This window comes from Dipodomys spectabilis, unplaced genomic scaffold, assembly GCF_019054845.1.
Source record: "Dipodomys spectabilis isolate Male_0828 unplaced genomic scaffold, ASM1905484v1 ptg000094l, whole genome shotgun sequence".
NCBI lineage: Eukaryota > Metazoa > Chordata > Mammalia > Rodentia > Heteromyidae > Dipodomys > Dipodomys spectabilis.
In genome coordinates this window covers 11,247,773-11,272,135 of record NW_024870771.1, presented here as the reverse complement: position 1 = coordinate 11,272,135, position 24,363 = coordinate 11,247,773, and the positions used below count along the sequence as shown (strand labels likewise).

General features: G+C 37.8%; 1 protein-coding gene across 3 annotated transcripts in view; it reads left to right on the top strand.

Annotated features, from left to right (window-relative positions):
- The window catches only part of Cntnap5 (contactin associated protein family member 5), a 907,059-nt gene that overhangs the window by 760,235 nt on the left and 122,461 nt on the right, over positions 1-24,363 (top strand). For all 3 annotated transcript variants that reach the window (XM_042685183.1, XM_042685182.1, XM_042685181.1), the window contains exons 17-18: positions 7,142-7,360; positions 20,184-20,423. In XM_042685183.1, the coding sequence (XP_042541117.1) occupies positions 7,142-7,360; positions 20,184-20,423 (459 nt within the window). The remainder of the gene's footprint in view (positions 1-7,141; positions 7,361-20,183; positions 20,424-24,363) is intronic.

The following is a 24,363-nucleotide window of genomic DNA, read 5'->3' as shown; positions in this document are numbered from 1 at the left end:
GTGGCAAATGTCATGGTATATTATCACAAGATAATGAGTGATGATTTAATGTTAATTACATATCAATGTCCAATTTGTTGGTACTCTGTGTTACTATAGTTTGCCAGCTGGGTCATGAAAAATGTGTTTAAATATGTAGATAGGTTTAAATTTATAAAAGAGTTGAACTGTAGAAGTAAATGTTTGGCATATACTTGACTTGTCAGTATTGCATTTCTGAACAAGATTTTATATAAAAACATTAAAATGTGCAAGAGCATAGTCTGAGGATATAACTCAATGGTAGAGAAACTGTATATCATGACCAGGGCCCTGGATTGGATCACAGCAACTCCAAAATATGTAAGCAAATCTGTTATAAAACAGATACTTGGTCTCATAGTTCTTAAGATTATTAGTTTTTACAATTAATTATTAATCTAATTTATGAGGGGAAATGCTCAAACTTACATTTGTTATTTACAGTTAATCTCATACTAATTCTTATAGACAGGTGAGATTTTTACTCTAAAGAGTTCAGAAACTCCTACAAACCAGCTAGCTTGGAAAGCAAAGGGCCTTTTAACAGCTGAAGTGCCTCAGAATAGATTTGCCTCCCATCCCCAAGGAATAGGGGATACTTCTCCATGACTATTCAAACAGCAGCTCTGAGACTGGTGCACTCAAGTTATTGGACAGAGAAAAGCAGGTTCCCATGAATATTTCAGCCAATTTCTTTGGGCCCACTTCCAACCAATGCATATGAATCTTGTCACCTTGGGATCCACGGTAAAAAGGAAGACCTTTCACTATGTTCTCAAGTTATAGTGAATGTATTGCTGAAAAGATTTGGAAAAGTTACCTTTTTATGACAGTGATTTCAGATAGAAACAGATGGTGAAGTGTACTGAAGGAGGAGATAGCATCTGACATTAGCGAAAGAACCTAGATTGCAGAGTCAATGTTGTGTGTTCCAATTTCTGTTCCTCCAAATAAATTAATGATCTAACTTATAAATATATTGTCTATTTATCTATCAAAGGGTTGGTGATACTCAGAAACCTGTGGATGTATTTAACTTCAATTTTTAAAAAAATCCTCAATTTGAACTGGCAGACACAAGTATGGGAATTCTCTGATAGTGAGGTTTATGAATGAGTACAAGAAAGAGAGTTTTTCTGTACTTCTGGATTCAGGAGTTAATAAAGAATCAGTATTCTGGGTATCTCTCTCTCTCTCTTGACTTGAATATCCTCTTTTGTCTAAGTCTAACTCTAGTTATATATCTACAATACAAACCCTTCTTTCCCAGCTGACTCAGTCCTCCTGATATGTTATTTGTCTGCAACTATGGCCAGGGAGGAAAAATGCAGATGGTTTATACCAGGGCTACCCATAAACCCGGGAGTGGGGCTGGTTCTGCCTCAAATGGAATGGAAAAATAAAAAACAAGTTATTTCCCATGGGTATTGTTGGAAAGATGGTAATGATACAGTATCATTTGTAAATTTTCTGAGGCAGTTGTCAGTACTGAAATATGTAACGTATGCAAAAATGCCTAGAAACATAAGAGATGAGTAAGTGGCTATTTAATCTTGGACCTGTAATACCAGTACTGTTTTTGACCTAATAAAGACTATATTAGAATCATTTTCTCTAAATAACTAGGTTTTATTTTTTCATTTTTATTTATAAAGCAGACTTCTCTCTAATCATATTATTTCAAATGGGCTCTGAAATCCATCCCAGAATTGATTTAAAACTTGTCCAGTTTCTTAGTAAGGAAAAGACATATGTATATGCATATATATATTTAGAAAGACATAGACTACATATTTCAAAGTTATGATAAGAATATTATGAAATGTGTTGTTATAATGAAGATAATATAGTCCAAAATCTCAAAACATGATAAAAATTAATACTACTGTTAATTTTCACTAGATGTTTGAGTGATTATTATTTTAGACACATAGTAAGTTTTTATATTCATCTATTCTGTTCTCAGACAATCCTACTTATGATTATTGCTCCATTGTACTGTGATCCTCATTGCTTAACTTGCTTCCTGAGAGGTTGTTCACTAAGCTAGTATCATGTGCCCAGGAATATTCAGCATACAGGATTCTACCTGACATCTGTTCTTCAAGAAGCTCCTTACACTACAGTGAAAACTGCCTCAAGACTCAAGAATGTTAGGACTTGAGAGAAAATAGATTGATTTCACTCTATGCCAGAAGCTTAGGACATTCAAGAAATCACTCTAATTTTCTTCAAAACTCTTTTGAGAAAGGCATCAGTTACCATCAGATTCTCAGAGTCTGTGGACCCAAAAACGTGTAGTATTTTATTCAGTTCATAGTTCTGATTTCATAGACAAAGATGTGGAAGGTTAGAGAGGTTAATTGGCTACAAAAAAGGCACCTCTTTAATCCACAAAATGAACCTTTAGATTGTTCTTATTCCTGACTTGGGTATGAGTTGAGGATACAGGAATGAATTATGGATCCATCTTTATGGTTCTTAAAGATGAGTACAGGGAGGAGCAGTGTTGTGTAGCTAATAAGAGGCAACTTTCAAAACCCTGATGGGCAAGAAGAATATCATACAGACAATCCTCTCCTCCTGACATCTGTAAATGTCCAATTACAACATTTATATAGTCTGTCATCAGTCATCTGAAAAGTGAGTTGTCTAAATTCTGAGTGGCTAGCATGTGGACAGACATGACAAACCAACAAAAACAAACCAAAACAAATTAATTCAAAAATAATTCTATCCAAAGTTGAGGTGATGCCTTGACTTTCTCTGGAGCCATGTAGATCATGAAAAAAGGGGCCAATCATAGATGAAAAGCAAGAGAACTAATGTTGGGACAGCATCTCCACATCCCATGGGCTTGTATGTGCATGCACCACTGAGATTTGGCTTATGTTTGTCTCAAGGCCAAATGCACACACAATGGGTACATCATTTATTCATTCACATATTTTTCATTCAGATATGCCAGGCATCTTTATTACATATTGTAGCTTTGCCAGCTTGGGATACCCACTCATGCTTCAAGGTCAGAGGCTTTGTCATTGGAAGAGTAGGCTAAAAATGAGTTCTGGAGACATATTCTCCAAATTCAAATTCTATCTTCCTTCCTTACAGGCTAAGTTACTCTGCTACATCCACCTTAGTTCCTTTAAAATAATACTCATCACTTGAGGTGGTGAGGCTCAGTCAATAAAATCATGAAAAATGCTTGGCAAACTGTTTTTCCTGTGGTACATGCTAGAAGATAGTATTATGTTTCACTGATTCTCCTTCATTTCCACGAGAGATGGTAGAATGTTAATAGTTACTTGAATGAAGACAAATAATATTTTTACTATATTTTTGTCTTTTCTTTTTTGATATGGGATATTGTACTTTGCCACTAAGCTACATCACATCCTGAATAATAATAAGTTTTAAAAAGATTTACATGTTGACCTCATACCTTGGTATCAAACTCTAAAACAACCAAAGAAAATGATAAAATTGTATTTCCTATGTATGGTATAACAATGTTTTCATTAAGAAAATTTAAGTTTGGCAAAAGCTTTCTGCATTTAAACACAGGGGTCGAGGTTGGGTCTGTAATAAATCATTACAGATCTACAGTTTGCAGGCTGCTTGGGGGAGACAGCCAGCAAGCAAATCATTATGGGACAGGGAGATACATGATGTAGTACAGCATAGATAGAAAGCCAACTTTGGAGGTAGAAGAGGGGCTGACCTAAGCAGAGAAGCAGCCTTCCAGAAAAAAAAAATGTGCTGTCTGGGTTGAACATAATATCTGCAAGATTAGCTTTTCAGGAAGGTTTTAGTAAAACTTTTAACATCCTGTCCCCAAATACTCTGTGCTCTATAGAGAGCAGTCAATGTATAGCCTAGTCATCTCTCGGTGATTAATGGATTTGGAGATGGGTAGGACTAACAGGTATTACTAGGTCCTGAGGTCAACCTTCATTATTAATTTTTCCTTAATTGTTATTCAAGCTGTACCTTTAAATATTTATTTAAAACGTTTTTGTTATCTTTAAGTAGTTGTACAAAGAGTTGTCATTCATCCAAGCAGTTTATGAATATAGTGCATCGTGATCACTGTCACCTCTTTCTACATTCTCACTCACCCCTCTCTACCCACCCCTTCCCTTAAGTATTTTAATTGTAGGTTATTTACTGAATTTTTACCATTAAAAAAAAGCAATTTATATGTATAATTCATCTTGACCCATCTCATCACTTCAACATCTTCATACCCCCCTTTGATCCACCTCTTCCTTCATATTTCTCAGCTCTATGGTACATACCATGAATTCTTCCCTGTATTCTCCCCACTTACCTCTTTCATTTTTCTACCCCTTTCCCCTTGGTCCCACCTTACCCTCTTGTAAGTACTCATTTTCTGGTATTTATTTTCTTGGGCTTTGATTTGAGCTATACTTTTACCCAGCAATTCCATTCCTGGACATTTATCCAAAAGAGCACAAACAAAGGTCACACTAAAATTATCAGCACAACCAAGTTCATTGTACATGAATTACTATAGCCAAAATATGGAATCAGCCCAAATGCCCCTCAATGATTAAATGGATTGAGAGACTGTTGTATATATAGTCAATGGAATTTTACTCATTCATCAGAAAGAATGATATTATACCATTTCTAATGAAATGGAAAGACTTAGAAAAATACATTAAGCAAAGAAAGCCAGACCCAGAGAAACAGGCTGTATGGTTTTCCTTATTTGGTGTAGCTAGATTGTGCCTACAGGTAAACACACTGGGTGGCAAGCAATGGGTTGCAAATGAATTAAGTGAAGTATAATACACTCTATGGAGAGTACAAATAGTGTGGTTCTTTATAAGGACCAAATTAAAGCCCAGTCTGTTCCTTTCAATTCCATTTCTTTCAGTGCATGACTTTGTAAGCTAAAACCAATATGTCCAGGTTGGGAAATTGTGTGATTCAATGATAAAATAGCGCTTATGATCCCTACTTTGTACCAGGCACAATTCTACAAACTTCTCATAATCAACAGACAAACTGGTAGGTGCCATTGTCTCAGGCCTATAATTCTAGCTACTCAGCTTGAGATCTGAGGATCGTGGTTCGAAGATAGTCCAGGCAGGAAAGTCTGTGAGACTCTTATTCCCAATAAAAATGCTCAAGAAAAAGCCAGAAGTGGTGCTGTGGCTCAAGAAATAGAGCACTACCCCTAAGTACAAAGAAGTTCAGGGACAGAGCCCAGGCCTAGTGTTCAAACCCAAGGACTGGCCAAAATGAACAACAACAACAAAAAATACAAACAACCAGATGATTAGGTACTTATTTATTTCCCACTGTACAACTAGGAACATTGATTCATGCTGAGTTATTAAGCTTGGTTTAGGGAAGAGGAATTGAAGAGTCTATATGCTCAAATCCTGTTTTTAGCTTCCAACTTACTACTTTTCCTGGAGGTCAGCACTTGCTAGAAAGTGAAGTAATTCAAGATCTCAAATTACTTGCAATTCTGCATTGTGAGTTTCTTACACTAAGGATAGCTTTCTGTCCTGCCTTAAATACTGGGGGGTAGAGTGGTCCAGAGTAGTGTTTCACCTTTGGGATCAAGGATCATTTATGTCCATCAGGTGATAACATGGTCAAATTAAATGTCCATTTCCTGATTAAAGCACAGAAAAGAGATAATCATAAGTCATTTACATTGGCAAGAAATATCTGGCATCTGATGGTTTCATTTATTCACTAGAAATGGTCTTCTTAGCTATATAATTAACCTCTCAGTTCCATTAGTACTACCAATAACACCACCATCATTACCACCAATATCACCATTACTGTTACCACTATCACTATAACCACCAGAATTACTACCTGTACCAACACCACCACTATCACAGTACAATTACTACCACTATCATCACCACCATATCACACTACTATCACCAACACTGTCGCCACCATAATTACTACCACTACCATCACCATCACTGTCACCATTGCTACCACCACCATCACCACAACCACCATTGCAACTCTCTCAATTGCTACCCATATCACCATCTTTAAAACAATCACCATCATTACCTCTTCTACCACTACCAGAAGTATCACTACCACCATCACCATTGTCACTGCCATCATTCAATTATTTCATCATCAATCATAACTACTTCATTATTTCTTCATCATCAGTACTATTACTCCTAAGAGACTTCTATCTGACTTCCATGCATTTTTAATAGGCTGAAAGAGCCATGGAAGGTATTTAGAACAGAGTCAGAAGACAGAAGACAATATGCTCTGATTAAATTAATTGAGTTTCTGCCATGTCTCCTTAACTAAGAAAGCTAGTGTTCTTAGACAAGTTGGTACTTTTTCACTCAGGAGCAAAGTATACATACTTGATATCACAAGCATTTATGATGTGTCATAAAGGAAGGTTTTGGACTCCATAGAACATAGACCTCCTCCTTGCAGGAATGGAGATGCTTAGTAAAGCTCATGGCTACAGAGAGCCAGAAGCAAACAACTGAATCCATATTATAAAGCGGACATCCAGGGCATCAGCACAGATGATTATCTGTCAGAGAGGTGTCAATGGCCTAGGTTTCTGGTCTGTTTTCTGAATTGTACAATAAGGATTAACTAGGGATAAGAAAGCCTGGAATGTGTGTGTATGTGTGTGTGTGTGTGTGTGTGTGTGTGTGTGTGTGTGTGTGTTATATAAATATACACATATATACACATAGGTGCATACATACCCATATATATACATATACATACATGTATACATATATATTCATTTCATTACCATTTGATGGTTGTTACTGCTAATTATTTTTAGACAAAATCTTGCTATGTAGCACAGGCTGGCCTAAAACTCAGAATCTTCCTACTTCAGTCTCCCAAATAGTGGGATTACCAACATTTACTACCATACCTATTTTGGTGTTCATTACAGTTAATGATGATCTCAGTACTTCAGAACAACAGTATAAATGTACTTCAGTATTTTTTCCATTCAGAACAACTTATAAGCCTTTCTCACAATTCACTCAGGACTTTCTTGTGCCTGTCACACATCTTCAATCCATCTTCTTCTTTTCTTATTATTTGATTTCAGCTCCTTCTGAGATCATGTTTGCCATAGATGTTGGGAATGGTCCTGTAGAACTCATCGTCCAGTCTCCTTCTCTTCTTAATGACAACCAGTGGCACTACATCCGGGCTGAGAGGAATCTCAAGGAAACCTCACTGCAGGTGGACAGCCTTCCGCGGAGTACCAGGCAGACTTCAGAGGATGGGCACTTCCGATTGCAACTGAACAGCCAGTTGTTTGTAGGTAGGGGACACCATAAAGCACCCTTTGGCTAAGCACCATACAAGACCACTTTGTGACAAAGTCTTCAGAGTCGTATTATTGTAGAATTAGAAAATAATTAAAATCTGTCATTACTTACAATGATAAATTATCTTCTGTAATTTGCTCCTTTTTCCCTTCCTCAGCCTTAGCAATAAAAGGCTATTATAATCCTCTTAGCAAATTCAGGGATAGTTTTAACAGTTTTGTACACTTCTTATATATATCATTGAGGAAAGCCTTTTGTTTTTAATCATTGTAATGAAAATCTATATTTAGAGGAAGAATTCATCAATTCTCAAGTTCTTATACCTTTGTGGGTGTAGACTTCTATTCTATCACTTTTACTGACTCTTAATAACCATTCCTAATGATGCAATCAAGTAGCTGAGAAAAGCCAAATGAATTCCAGTCCTCAGTTCTATGGTTAGGGGAAGAACTGTTAATATATGCACTAGGGAGCTTTTCTGTTATATTTTGAAACAATTTCACTTAGGTAGCTGCTTCACACTTTTACAGAAAGGCAGCCCTGAACCTGAACAGATGTCTCATGGTGTCCATTCCTTCTGTGAGATTAAAATGTTAGCTTGCTGTACTCAGCCACTACTAGTAGAGAGACTGGATGGATATAATTTCCTCAGTTATTCCTTCCACCAGTGATTATAGAGCATCTACCACCAGTCCAGTAAGAAGTTCTGGTTGGATGATGGGAACTGAGGATAATTTGAGCAATGAATTCCTCTTCAAGAAGCTCATGGTAGTGGTGTGTGTGTGTGTGTGTGTGTGTGTGTGTGTGTGTGTGTGTGTGTGTGTGTAAGAGAGACAGTGTTTCAGCGTAGTCAAGATAATTGTGCTAACACAAGTCTATTCCTATAGCCACAATTCAGTAAAGAGTGTTTGATTACTTCATTGATGCTTAAGTCACAAAGCTCTTGCCTAGCTAGCACAAGGCCCAAAGTTCCAGCCTTAAAGTCAACGAAACCATTTTTAAAAATGACTTTAGAAGAACTTATAAAACATTAAAATACAAAACAAAGCTTAAAATGTTAGGAATGTGGCAATGTTTTAAAGCCATGAGTGTTCTCCTAAGTGACATTTAAGTTCAAATGCTTAGAATAGGAATATACATAGTGATAGGATTTTCCAATGCAACCAGATTCAACTTTCTTTCTTTACTTTTATTTTTACCAACTCTGATGTTGTAGAGCTTTACTGCTAGCAATAAAATATCATTTCTATTCAGTGGCTATTTCTTTTTTATTTGAATTTTATTGTACAGGTGATGTACAGCGGGGTTGGTTATAGTTACATAAGTCACGTAATGAGTACATTTTTGAACAATGTTAACCCCTCCCTGATCTTCTCCCACTTTCACCCTCCTAACCCCCCTCCCCAAGTTGCAGAGTTCATTTCCAACACAGTGTCTGGTGAGCATCTCAATAAAATTAGTTTGCCCTTTGTCTCACCATTTCTGTGATTCCCCTTCCCTTCCTCAAATCAGATAAACTTATATTTAAGATGAAGGGTACAGAAATCAAAACCAGTGACATCAAAAACAAAGGAAAAAGAAAGAAAAAATAGGTAACTACAAACAGTACAATTAAAAAAAAATCTTGTTTCCATTTCCTAGAGTTCATTTTGATAAGCATCATTTTATATGATCATATGTGCATAGCTATTGAGGCATTGTGATCCTCTCCTAATAATATCCTAAGACATATTCTGGTTATTATAAATGAGGGAAACCATGCAGCCTATGTTTCTTTGGGTCTGGCTTATTTCAGTTAATATAATTTTTTTCCAAGTCTTTCTATTTCCTTATGAATGGGGCAATGTCTGGATGGTCATTTCTTATTGACTCCCTTTAAAATGGGCTTTTGCAACTTTTAAATCTAAGAAAAGCCATGAAAACTACATCAAGTTAAAAAAGAAGTAATAGAATGAAAGATATCACGTTCTTTCATCTCCACATGAACCATGATCTGTTATCATTTGTTGTGTTTACAGAGTCAACAGAGGCAAAGCTATAAGTCATTAAAACATTTTTATTATTACAAATTTTTGCTTAATTAACAATCTACCCAAGTGACATGATTTACTATTAAGATGTATTGCAAATTTGATGATATGCTTTTAGTTCTATTTAAACATTGCATTTTCTTTCTCTGAGGAGGTTTGCTGGTCATCATGATTTAATATCTTGTTTTAGTAGAATAAATTCAAGTATTGTGCAATTTTCATAAATTGTATTTCGTGCCAAAGCCTAATTTGTCCTTAGAGAGAATTTATGAATCTTTCTGGAAGAAGGAGTACATAGTGGTGGATATTTTTGCCCTCTCATGCAAATTTCACTTAACTATCCAATTATCCTATGGACCAAATATCTGACAAACTTAAGGAGGTAGATGTGTTTCAAGATATATTTTACCTTCAGATATTTCAGTTAAGTTGGTTACAAATCCAGTAAGCTGTAAGAGTAGGCCAGTGGGACTTCCTAGCTTGAGCTAGGGTAAAAATACCTATTGCCATTATCAGGTGTTATGGTGGCTTTAAAAAAAAATCAGTCTTAATTTGCACTTGAAGAAGAAAACATTGTTGGGTGTCAATTTTAGTCAGTTTGTTTCAATTTCCATGTTGAGTGTTCAGATATATGCTATTCAGAAATGTCAGGTAGCCAAAACTGCAAGTCACAACATTTTCATTCTGTATAATGCAATAAACACAATTCTGCTTAGTTATAGGATCTCAAATGAAAAATTGTATTCTCTATCATTTAGGGATTTAGAGATAGTAGATATTTGTGTTTGGTAGGCAGGAAAAGGTATCATTTTCTGACTGGATTAGATTGAGTGTGGAATTACTTAAAAATCAATTTGGATATGACTGTCTATCTTTGGACACTGAAGACCTTTCAGTCAAAGCAGAGAATGCTTCACTATTGCAATCACCAGCTTGCTTCTGTGGTTATGAGAGTAGCAGATACATTTTATAAAACAAATGTGTCTTTCAGCACCACCCTTGTTATCACAATGTCATGGGTTGAAATCCCCATACGTGAGTCATTGCATGCTGAGTTCCCAGAATCAATATTGTATCTCCAGACTGTTTTATCACCAGTAGAATTAGGGACGTTTGTAACCATGTCATTTTGTTGCTTGCATTTTGTTTAGCTGAGTAGAGGAAACTTCACAAAATTCATCTTTCATAATGCATGCGATGTGTGTATGGAATTTCCACCAGTAAGACTGTTACAGTGTCACCATTTCTGCTGTTATTTCCTTATCCATGGGTACATCAATATAGAAATTAGGCAAGACCAATCTGAAAGTCTACCACCCATTACTGGAAATACAAAGAAGAGGGCTACATCTGTCTTGTAGATCAGACTCCAAAGCTTCAGAATGAAAAGGAAGTCTGGAAATTGATATTCCAAGACTAGAATATCTAGAACCTGCAGCAGTCATTCAATAAATACTTCTCCTTCATAACCAAGAAACTAAAACATCACTCTCATAGATGTTGATACTAGAGTAGCAGTGACAGAGTCTGGAAAAATGAGTAGAGAGCAGTATGGAGAGAGGTTAGGTAATAGGGACAGTTAAGGGAAATTATGAATTCCAGTCTCCTACAGCATAAGATGACTATCTTTACAAATAATGTATTACATGTTTCCAAAATAGCAAGGAAAGATAAATTTAAGTGTTCCAACATGAATAAATAATATTTCCATCTTTAGCTTGAAGCTAATGATATTGACCCTTATACATTGTTTACATACTGAAAATAACATTGTGTGAGAGAGATTTTATGCATCAATTAAAACATTTTAAAACTATTAGTTCAATTGAAAAATGATAACCAACTGGTTCTTCATTACTTTTTCTTCCCAAATACCATTGAACCCCCAAAGTCAGATTCTTATAGCTTGAAAATGTTGTGATTGATCATGTTTTTATGCTCAGAGATGTTCTTCCCAAAGAGGTTGGGAGATAGATACACTGAATTCACTCTAATACTCTATTGAAATCTTTTCTGCCCCCTTTATTCAAGATACCCTTTCAAAAAGGTTTTCTACAAAATCTCTTCTCATTGAAACTCACTTTGTCATATGCCTGTCTCTGTTGGAACCAAATGGAGATGTTGTTTCTTGCTTGGTTTGATTTTTATTTTTGACCCAAAGAGCACTAGGAATCCTACCTACTTTTGCAAAGGAAAGTGTGGTATGGCCTTATTTTTTCGTACAGATCAGGGAAAGATCCTGAGAGTTATGCGACTTAAACTCAACGTTAGAAAGAATAATTCAGCTCCTCTAGCACATACAATTGTCCACATTTATAACTCAGCAAAGAAAAAGTTAGAATACTACCATTTGTGGCAAGGAAAGAGATAGATGTTATAACTGTAAAAAAAAAAAAAAAAAGAAACTCAAATCAGATTTATTTCTGGAAAAAGAAAAATACCCCTCCCTCATATATAGGGAACCACTGTGAAGTACAATAATGATGGGAAAAGTCATTTAGTCCTTTTCAAAGCCAAGGGCCATTGTAGGGATGTGCCTCACAACTCCAGGCTGGCAGAAAGTAGCTCCAGCGAGGCACACTGATGCCATACAATTTTCTGGGGCTTCCTGAGCCTGTTTCATATTTATATCATTGTCTTCAGGCTGAAGTCTCAAATAGGAGGACTAAGGACACCTTTCAGCAGAGTAATGAGTGGCAGTAAGCAGTGAATCTACAAAGAGCTATCAAAAAATTTCCTTTCTGATCCTGGCAGAAAGAGCATTAGGACTCAAAGCTACCACAGCAGGAAAGATGTTTTGGCAAAGGAGGAAGAAGGAAGTACATGTTTTAATCCAGCTTCTGGCTTCATTGTGCATGACTCATACTAAAGAGGAAAAAATGACCACAAGTCAGGGCTTGATAATTATGGGCAGCAGCTCAGCAACTTGAGATGGATCCTAAGACATAGTACCCAGTCATCAATCATGGGAAAGCCTGTCGTCCTAAGGCTGGAAGAATAGTGGATGGATAGGTTTTATGTGTCTTCCATTTTAGGGCTGGCGAGTTGCAGATACACTCTTAAACAAAGCCGTGTTCTTCTGATGTTCTCCACATGTGATGACCAGATGAAGCCGAGGTAGATAAGCCTGCCATGGTGGCCCAAAGAGAAACCCATTGTTCATGAGTTATTGTTGCTCCAATGCTCCCAGTGGGACAGGTTAGGCTGCTGTCAGACCTATACAGAATTCTCCTGCCTCTCATAGGTATTGATCCCAGGAAACTATTAAAGAATCATTCCACTTTCTTGGGTCATGTGAGCTAGTATACACCTGCAATATTACTTACATAGGAAGTGGTAATGAACAATGCATTAATCAAGACTAGCCTGAGGCTAAAGTTAATATCCTATTTAAAAAAAAATTACCTTACTTATTTAACTGCCCCCCCCCCGTACATCACCTTTACAATAAACAAAATGAAAATAAAACAAAAAATAAGCCAACTGCAATCTGTGCTAAGCAGGAAGTAGAGATAGGAAGATTATGTACTGAGACCTAAAGCCAGGCACCGGTGGCGCATGCCTGTAATCCTAGCTACTCAGGATGCTGAGATCTAAGGATCATGGTTCAAAGCCAGCCCGGGCAGGAAAGTCTCTTTTTTTTTTTTTTTTTTGGGTCCGGTCGTGGGGCCTGAACTCTGGGTCTGGGCGTTGTCCCTCAGCTCTTCAGCTCAAGTCTAGCGCTCTACCACTTGAGCCACAGAGCCACTTCTGGCTTTTTTCTTTTTGCTTATGTGGTGCTGGGGAATCGAACCCAGGGCCTCATGCATGCAAGGCAAGCACTCTACCACTGAGCTACCTCCCCAGCCCCGGAAAGTCTCTTATCTCCAAAAAGACTCTTATCTCCAATAAACCACCAGAAAACTAGAAGTGGCACTGTGGCTCAAGTGGTAGAGCGCTTGCCTTGAGCTGAAAAGCTGAGGGCCAGCGCTCACGCCTAGAGTTCAAGCCCCACTACTGACCAAAAAAAAAAATAACCTAAAGCAAAAAAGGCTGGAAGCATGGCTCAAGTTGTACAGCATTAATCTCAAGAACTTGAGTTCAAACCTCAGTTATGCCAGAAAATAAATCTTAGTTCCTTAACTTCATGTCAGTGACTACTTAGTAGAAAATCAGCATAAGAAAGAGTCAGCCTGGGTTAATAATATTATTTTTTCCTATCCTGGGGCTTGAACTCAAGGCCTGGGCACTGTCTCTGAGTTTCTTTTGCTCAAGGCTAGCCTTCTACCACTTAAAGCCACAGCACCACTTCTGGCTTTTTCTGATAATGTGGTACTGAGTAGTCAAACCCAGGGCTTCATGCATGCTAGACAAGCACTCTATCCATAAGCCACATCCCCAAGCCAATTATATTAACTTTTAAGTGAAATTTACCTTTTGCTTTCATCAACTATCCATAAAATAAGTTCCCCTCCTGTTTTGGCAAAATATTTATAAAGATCATAGATTTTTTTAAAATATATATTTTTTATTGTAAAGATACTGTGCAGAAGGGTTACAGTTACATAAATAAGGTATGAGTACATTTCCTATTGAGCATTGTTACCCCCTCCTCTCTTTTTTCCCTACCATCCCTTCCTTCTGCACCTCCCCAACTCTCCCCTCCACTGAATTTTTTATAGGAAGTCTGCAATACTTTATCTCATTCTTTTCTGAAGGTCCCACCCTCAAATTTGAATAATTTTTCGTTCAGATGAGTTCTTTCCTTTGAAGTGAGTCTATTCTGATACACGCATGCACACACATGCACACACATGAGCATGCTTTTCACATCTCATTTTAATGACCTGATGATTGTCTTTCTCCCCTGTAATGGTTTTGCTAATTTTTCTCTACATCCTCTGTGCATAGTTCATGTTCACTGACACATTTAGCATTGAATAACTATCTAATGAGTTCATGAAGGTTAATGAACTGAATGTTTCATGTGCTGACCACTCTACTAACCACACTCTGGCACCAGGCAGACATGGCCTTCTGAGCCTCAGTTACACCATCTGCTCTCTGGACTTAGTAGCTCACAAGTCAGTTTCAAATATTGAATTCAGCAATAGATATTTCTCTCTTCTGCTTGGAATCTCCCATTAAGGGTCATAAATAAGAGTGCAAGCATTAGCCATTTCAAATGAGAAAAAAAATTCCCTTCCTCTACAACAGTAGAATGAATAAAGAGGCATTCCTGGAAATGACATAGTCATCTGATTAGAGAGCTACAGGGGGAGGTTCTTTTTATTTCTGTGGTGGGGCTGGAACTCTGGGCTTGGGCACTGTTCTTCAGCTCTTCAGCTCAGGCGAGCATTCTACCACTTGAACCACAGCACCACTTCTGGTTTTCTAGTGGTTTATTGGAGATAAGAGTCTCACAGATTTTCCTGCCTGGGCTGGCTTTGAATTGTGAGCCTCAGATCTCAGCCTTCTGAGTAGCTAGGATTACAGGCGTGAGCCACCGGCACCGGGCTGGAGCTTCCTTTTTATACTTGATTTTATCCTTTCTAACAATCAATGGTGATAAACTCTGTAAATTCCAATAATTCATTTATTGGCTCTAGGGAAAGTAGTTCAAGTAAAAACAAATGGCTCCATATTTGCAATGGATGGACAAAAAGAGGAAAGGATAGAGGATGAGAGGTAAGAGGAATAAAAAGATATAACCAAGAAAAGAAGAGAATGATGGAGATAGAATAACAGAAAGAAGGAGGGGTAGGAAGGAAGGAGAGAGAAAGGAAAGAAAGAAGAACAAGAGAAGAAAACAAAAAGCAATACTGATTTTTTTTAAATGAAATTGGAGCCTGGTCTGACCCATTCAGTGCTTCAAGTTCTTGATGAAAGTTCAATTGGTCATGTGCCAGAAAGATTAGGCTCATGTAAGAAAACAGAGATTCTCTATGCCCAAGGAGAAGAAAGGCATTGAACTGCTTCTCTGAAAGCAATGAACATTTGTTGAGCTGACAACAGGATGTTTTTCTGAGACAAGTTTAGAATGATGACAGCAAAGGTTTTGGAAATTGATTCATACCCTGTCCAAGGAAACACCATCCTAATGAACCCACCTGATACCAAGAGCCAGCTGAAGGGTTTCACCCAAAATTGCTTCTAGCTAGGCCAGCCAACTAATGGTTTAGGTTGCCAAGAAGAGTGATGTAGAACACAAAAGGATAAATGAATTTGTGTATTTTACTCTAAGGAACCATGTAATAGGTCAGAGAGAAAGGAAACGCACTCAGTTGCAATATTGATGCAATTATCATATATACTATTCATTTCATGATTTCTAGGTATGGGGCTGTATGTGAGCTTAACATGTTCCCAGATTTCATTTCACTTCTGGCTCTGCCACAGAAGAAAAAACTTATTTGACTTGTCTCTGGGCAAGGCAATCCCCTGAGGCTTAGTTTTCCCAACTGTGCAGTGTGAATAATATATGAAATTTCATTTAGAAATTGATGAATTTAGTGTAAAGGCTGTAGCATCTAACTAGTAGGTTGGAAATACATAAGTTTTGAATTAATGGCACTGGGTTTATTCTCAAAGTGCATGCAGTTAAAGGCTCTGTTGATGATGGAAAGATTATATGCTGCTCTAAGGATAATATAGCTGCTCTTTGTTCTCCTAAATATATAATGAACTGATGCAAACAAGGAAGAGAAAAATGGGTTAGAATCATGGGTGAAAATTTAAATACTTGCAACTGCCAGGAAGACAAAATGAATAAATGAAGAGGTGGAGAGGGGCACATGGCCAAGAGAAGAGTTTGCAACCATCTTCAGGGAGCTAATCCCAGAACAGAATAGCCACTGCTAAGGTTTACCATGAAGAAAGTTGGTGCACTGCATAAAGTAATGGTGCATTGCTGTAAAGCACAGGTATTGCTATCTGAATTATTAGAAGAAGATTTACCAAAGTTCTATAAACATTTATTACTTTTTAAAAATTGACAGCTGTTAGATTGGGTTTTGCTAGCGCATGCCTGTAATCTCAGGAGGCTGAGATCTGAAGATCATGGTCCAAAGTCAGCCTGAACAGAAAAGTTGATGCTATTCTGATCTCCAGTTAACCACCAAAAAGCCACATGTGGAGGTATAACTCAAGTGGTACGACCCTAGGCTTGATTAAAAAAAAAAAAAAAAAAAGCAAAGGAACAGTGTTCAAGTTCAAGTCTCAACATCAGCAAATAAGAATGGCAAAATTTAAAATAATCAAATACTGACTGGGCAGTATATAAATGACTGTGGAAAGAATATGTGAGTTCAGGAATATGTGTTTGTGATTGCACAGATGAAATATGCTGAGCCAGTGAGGTAAGGAGAAGATGATTACCAAGAAAATGTAATATATGAAGATGTGTACAGTCTAAATAGACTGTGATACACAAAAGAGCCATGAAGAGGTCAAACAGTTGATACATTAATGTCAGATCAAGGAATGTAGGAAGGGGAAGCTATAGAAATAAGAAGAGCCAGGTGCTGGTGGCTCACACCTGTAGTCCTAGCTACTCAGGAGGCTGAGATCTGAGGATCGCCTTTCAAAGGCAGCCCATAAACCACCAGAAAACCGGAAATGATGCTGTGGCTCAAGTGGTAGAGTGCTTGCCTTGAGCTGAAGAGCTGAGGGACAGTGTCTAGGCCCAGAGTTCAAACCCCAAAAAAGAAGAAGAAAGAAGCCATATATTTTTTTCAATCGTCTAGGCTAAGGAATTTTCATCTCTGGAACAATGTCTACTGTAGATAAGGGACCAATTGGAATGGTAGGATCATCATTTCAGATTTGCATCAAGGCATACTTCAATATGGAGAATGGATAGCAAGATTCAGTGGGAGATGAAGAACAGAGTCAGGATGACTGTATCAAGAATATAGGTTTTTTTTTTTTTTTGTAGAAGTATAGGGAGCTAAAAGTATCTATAAAAAATAAGTCCATGCTGTGAGTGAGGAGCAAGTCGGCAAATCATGATTCCATTTCTGCACATGGTTTAAGCTTTGCAGAAGAGATGAGGCTTAGAATATTCTACATGTAATAGACAACAGCCTCTAAGAATTCTGAGAAGCAGCAACTATTCAGGTTTTGCAGGTGTGTTCGTGTAGGTTTGTGTGGTGATCAGGATTCTATTAAAATTATTCAATCCTTAGTCTACATATTCCTCTCAATAAAAAAGTAACAATCACATCTACTATTTTTCTTCTTTGAAAATAATAAAAGATGGCTAGGTAAAAACTGAAATTTGTTGTGAAAGTCGCACTGTATCTGATAGTGTAATTGTGTCCTGTTAGCATCCAGAAGTGACAGGGCCCCTTTCTCCAAGAGCATAGTCACCAGACTGAATGACTTCCACCTTAAGGGGTTCATTTCTTCCAGCAAAACCACACTGATCACCTTGTTCTCCATTTATAAAGCTATTGACTAAGTCACACTCAAGAAAACATGCAATAGATCTTGCATTCTCCACGTCTGCCAGGAGGAAAATGACACTAACAAGATATATGGAGAGTTATTCAAATCCACTGCGGGGAGTGACTACAAAATAAAGGAAACAGAAGAAAACATTTAACCACATAAATCCTTCTGCCTTATTCCACACAATCTCCCAGAAAGAATAATGAACTTTCTGCTGTGATCTGCTTGTGTGTATAATTGATTTATCTTGTGGTTAAAAGGACATTTACTCACCCAAATTGAGACAGACAAGAAAATGCAATTTGTGTTTGGCCTCTTGGCCTGCTTGGGAATCACTTATCTGAACCGAAAAGATAGTGGAGTTTGTCATTATCTTAGAATAAGAAACCAGATGACTTAGGAATGTTCTGCCTCATCTTTGGATACAGGCAGTAAATTGTATAAATGTATTTATTGGTCTGGTGATATAAGAAAGGAATAGAAGCTCCTTGTTCTACACTTCCACCAATTTACCTTTGTAATTATTTCCTTGCCCTCCCATAACCTATTTAATTTGCAACTTGTGTCTTTGTTAGTATTCATAATCCTTACCTGAAATAACACATTTGAAATCCTCATCTACTCCACCTCTATGGGAACGTATTCCCATGTAGTCACCTGATAGACCAAGATTTAATAAAGCGGTAAGATAAAGGGCTAGAAACAAATGAAACCCAGACAGGATATCCTCTATAGATAGAGGAAATAAATGATAATTATCCTCTGCCTGTGGTATTTCCCTATCTGTCTTCTCTCTATTAGGATCCTTGGTAGACTTCACATATTTATGAGTTCCCCATTCAGTTGTGTATGTCTCTCAACCCAAGGAATTGAAATAAAACTTTGTTCTTTAAGGACAGACTGAATGTCAGCCATCAGCCTCCTTTGGAATCTCCCAGAATTCACAGCATTAAATAATAACCTATTAGTGGATTGCTGGCTTGTGGTCTCTCAGCACATACATTTTTCTAATAGAGTTCTCAAACTATTGTGTGTAGAAAAGAAGTTGAAAGACATGGTGTATCTAGAAGAAGCATGGTCCTCCATGTCAGAGACATTCAGAGCCTGGTGACCATATCTTTAGACAAAAGGGTCATGTCACTTCTAAATGCTCACAGGACACAATTCCACAATGAGATATTATGCAACTAACATGCTAAATAGATTTTGTGTTTCACCCAGCTGTGATTTTCTTCTTTACAAATGAACAAAGTGTGAAGTGAGATTATTTTTTCTTTATTGATATGACTATGTAGAATAAGGACAGAAACACTGCATTTTGAATGGCAACAAAGTACTTTAGAAACTTTGATGTGTAAGGAATGTATCAAATATCCACTGACACTCTCCAGATCTTTCCTCAGTTGAAAGTTGGGGATGAGTCCTATTTACTATTCTTGGTGAAGAAATCTTGTCTTCCAAATATTATATTGAGGGTAAGCTATAGAATCAATTACTGTGTACCAACTGTTTCTAGCCACTGTTTGGACAAAAAAAAACAGTGATTGAGTACATACTGAATTCTATGACTTTGACTATGTCTTATATGAAATAGATACATTCTTATTTTATAGCTCAAACAGATGACTCAAAGGCCATCCAATAAATGGCATGGCTTCTGGCCCCCAAATATATCCACTCTGCAACACATTATGTTGCACTGCATAATTAGGGTGTATGATATTGCAGTTTCCTAGCTTATCATACCTAACTGATTGCTTCTTAATCTACCAGAAAGGATTCTCTCATGCCCTGCTTTGTACTACAGTGGAAAGCCAAGTACAGACAGTATGAAATCCAAGCTTATTCAACTAGCAAGGCACGTGGTCCTCTAAAGATTCATTCTTAAACGTTTAGAGTAAAGGATCACTTGTGAACTGTTTCCTTCTTCTTCTCCCCTCCCCCTTCCTTTCCTCCACCTTCTTCTTTTCTTCCTCCTCCTTCCCTTCCTCCTTCCTCCTCCTCACTTTCTCCCTCTCTCCTTCTTTGTCTATCTCTCTCTCTCTATCTCTGTCTGTGTCTATCTTTCCTCTCTCCTCCCTCTCTGTGTCTGTCTCTCTCTCTGTTTTCTTCTCTCTCTCTCTTTCTCTCTCTCTCTGTCTCAGTCTCTGTCTCTGTCTCTGTCATGGTTTCCAGCCTATAACAGCCATTATCATTAATTCCAGGCTCTTTAAATTCCTAACTCTCATTGGAAATGTCAACAGACACAACAGTAATTAAACCAGCCATTGCCAGTAAAGATAGTAAAACTGAAAAAAAAAAAAAAAAGAATTGCATGATGTCTTATATCCTTTTTGTCTTCTTTTTTCATTTTCAGGGGGGACATCATCAAGACAGAAAGGCTTCGTTGGGTGCATCCGCTCCTTGCATTTGAATGGTCAGAAGCTGGACCTGGAGGAGAGAGCTAAAGTCACATCTGGAGTCAGGCCAGGCTGCCCAGGGCACTGCAGCAGCTACGGCAGCAACTGCCACAATGGGGGTAAATGTGTGGAGAAACACAGTGGCTACTCCTGTGACTGTACCAACTCCCCCTATGAAGGGCCCTTCTGTCAGAAAGGTATGCTGAGCATTCACACTGCTGCTGGGTTCAGTGCTTTGGACCCTGTGGTCAAGGTCAGACCTCTGGACACCCATGCCCTCACCACCAGCTCTCACTCTCTTTCCTTCTGTTCAGAGACTCAGTCTGGCATATCAGTGTAACCCCAGGCACTGTTTATCCTGTGTAGCTAAAGACCCCATTGAAGACTAACAATGTAGATGTTCATGCCGGTTATGTTAACTGGATTGCTAACAATACACCAGCATTCCCAGTTTAATTCCTCAGTTCACAAATGGAATCAAAGGATCCTAGAATCTTGCCCTAGAGGAGTCTTAGAGACCCTTCTGCCATCTTGTTTTGTTTTTTTTTTTAACAACAGTACTCATGGTATGTATAATGCAAATTCTAGATAATTCTAGAAACCATGGAATCTCATTTGTCAGAATATTACTACTTTTAAACTGAAAGGTATAAGAATTGTCTATAAATCATTGCAGGTTTTTTAAAGTTTGTATTATTGGTGGCAAAAAGTTTTCTGGTCAATATAAAATATGTTCAGAATTAAATTTCAACCGGGGATGGGAAGGTGGCTCAGTGGTAGAGTGCTTGCTTTGCATGCATGAGGCCCTGGGTTTGATTCCTCAGCACCACATAGCAGAAAATGCTGGATGTGGCAATGTGGCTCAAGTGGTAGAGCACCGGCCTTGAGTTCAGGCCTGATCACGGACAAAAAAAAAAAAAGAATTACATTTCAACCATTAATATAAAAGTGCCTCAAGTTTGTAATCCTAGCTACTTGAGAAGCAGAGGTTGGGAAATTTTAGTTAATAGCAATCACAATCATTAAAAGTCATACACCTTTGTATATAACTGTTATCCTAGCCATGAAGGAGATAAGACGTGATGTAACGGCAGGTATCTGCAATTCCCATTGCTTTGCAGAATCACAAACAGGAGGATCACACAGTTCAGCAAAAAGTGAGATACTCCATCGAAATTAACCAATGTGAAAACAAAGAAACACATGGAAAATGACTAGAGGTATGGCTCCAGAGCTTTAGCACCTGCCTGCAAGCCTAAGTCTCTGACAGAAAAACAACAACAACAACAAAAAAAACCAAATAGTAACTATGAGGCCCACTACTGTTAATCAGCTAATAATAATAAAATGTTTCAATCACATTGGTAGACACTATAAAAAGCTCTAATCAACTCACTAAAACACATCTTCCAACCAGCTCTATCATACAATACATCATTTAGAGCAACTTGATTTGGAACTTAGAGATAAAAGAAACAACCATAACAAAAACACTAAGAGTTTTCCTCAAAGAATTCTATCAGGCAATCTCTTCACATATTCATACTGCCTTTTGCCCCAGTTAGTGGTAATTACCTGATTACTGCTGAGAAGCATGTTATTCTGTTTGAGAATAAGATGAATAATTACCTGTTTTGAGGCCAACAGTTTAGTGGAGCTTCTGTCTACGAGCTTGGAGTAAAGCAGCTCCCATCCCAGTGGGCTCTCATATAAACTAATACAAACAAAACCTCCTGGGATTTCACCCAGGGAGTGGGAGGTCTCTGTACAACAAGCCCCAAAAGTTTGAAGCCAACCTTAAAATGGTCCCATTCATTACAAGAAGTCAATAAAGATTAAAGAACAATTACTTATTACTATGTATACAGAACTAGCTCACAGCATATTGTATTCAAGTCCATAATTTAAAGAAAAATAGTGAGCTGTAAACTTCCTTTATTCAGGGACATCGTTCAAACATCTCATAAATCTTTTTGCATAAATTTAGCCTGATTTTGTAGATTCCTTTTTTCTAAAACAATTTCTATTAATTCTCTGTCTGCTCTACTCTATCTCTAGCTTGTATGTGTCAAAACAGTCTCTATTTCCATTTCATTCTTTTATTTTGACCCATAAGCTAAATAAAGAAATTGGCGATTAACCTCTTTAGCGTAGTTCATATTTCATCATTTTCAAACGTTCTACTCTATATTCAAATGATTCCCTTTAGATTCTCTTTATCACTGTGGCAACATTGCTGAGTAAACCAACTTAAAAAGAGGTATGGGTTTTTGGCTTATGGTTTTAGTTCATGGTTCCTTGTTCTTGTCTCTGAGCCTGTGATAGTACTGTACATCATGGTGTTGGAGAAAACCTGCTCATCTCATGACTCCTCCAGAAGAAGAGAGAGAGAGAGAGAGAGAGAGAGAGAGAGAGAGAGAGAGAGAGAGAGAATAGAACTGATATTTGAATGACCTAGCTTCCTTTCATTAACCTCATCTTCCCACTAGCTCCACTACCTCTCCGTAGTGACAGAAGCTGGTGACCTTTATCATATGAAGCCTCGGGGAATATTTAAGATCGAGACCATAAGAGGAGGTTCAGTGACTTGCTAATAATTGTCAGAGCTGAGGGGCCATTTCATTTTCTCATTTATGATCCCAATTCCATTCTTTATTATAAATATGGTAATTGATTTATATCTTTCCAGAAATGCAGCGTTTTGCATTATGTGTCATTCTCTGTCATCTCTCTGCTCTTTAGACAGAATTTCATACCATAAACCCCAGCCCTTTGAGATATAGGGTATGATTGTTTTCAATAAGTTTACAGTTTTATAGGATTAAATCACCACTAACTAATTTCTAAGTACTTTTGCTTTTTTCCTCTCCCAAATGCCCTACAGCTGCTTTTGTCTCCATGGACTTGGCTGCTTATTCTGAACCACTCACATACACAAAATCAGTCAGTCTATGGTTTCTTTTTTTTGGGGGGGGGGGGATCTGGTCGTGGGGCCTGAACTCTGGGCCTGGGCGCTGTCCCTCAGCACTTCAGCTCAAGGCTAGTGCTCTACCACTTGAGCCACAGCGCCACTTCTGGCTTTTTCCTTTTTGCTTATGTGGTGCTAAGGAATCGAACCCAGGGCCTCAAGCATGCAAGGCAGCGCTCTACCACAGAGCCATCATCCCAGCCCCAGTCTATGGTTTCTTTGTGTCTTTTTTCTCCCTCTTAGCCTAATGTTGTCAAGGTTTTGCTGTGAGGGGGCATTTTCCATTTCTTTCTCTCTTTTTTTTTTTTTTTTAAATTACAGAGCATTCCATAGTGTATAAGCAGCATGTGTGTTTATGTGTTTGTTGGTGGATGGATCTTGGGATGCCTTGGTTTCTTCTTTTTTTTTATTGTGATAATACTGTACAGAGGGGTTACAATTACATGGGCAAGATAGTGAGTACATTTATTATTAAGCATTGTTGCCTCCTCTTTGTTTCCCCTTCCTATCCCTTCCCATACGCTCCCTACATCCCCCGCCCTCCAAAGTTGTAAAGTTCGTTTTTCGACATAAGGACTAGTGCATCTCATTGTTGCAATGAGTCCACCTGTATCCCTAGTTGAATGATTTGTTTTTGCCCTTCACTGCCACAATTATATCAACATCAAATATAATGAAAGCAGGGGTTATACCGTGGGGGAAGGACATACAAAGCAACATAGAAATCATCTTAAAAATATGTTAGGGCTGGGAAGGTGGCTCAGTGGTAGAGCGCTTGCCTTGCATGCTAAAGGCCCTGGGTTCAATTCCTCAGCACCACATAAACAAAAAGAAAAAAGCCAGAAGTGGCACTGTGGCTCAAGTGGTAGAGCACTAGCCTTGAGCTGAAGAGCTGAGGGAAAGCACCCAGGCCCAGAGTTAAGGCCCCATGACCGGACCCAAAAAAAAAAAAATATGTTAGAAACAATTGCATGAAAGAAAAAAAATTTGAATACTTATCTTGTAATGCTGTTATTACTATTCATGGACACATTTTTACATAGAGTATGTTTTTTAGTCTCTGGAGTACATACCTAGAAATAAAAACATTGCTGGTCATATAGTTTTAACTTTTGACAAGAATGTCAAATTATTTTTTTAATGGATACTAGAAATTACATTCCCACCAG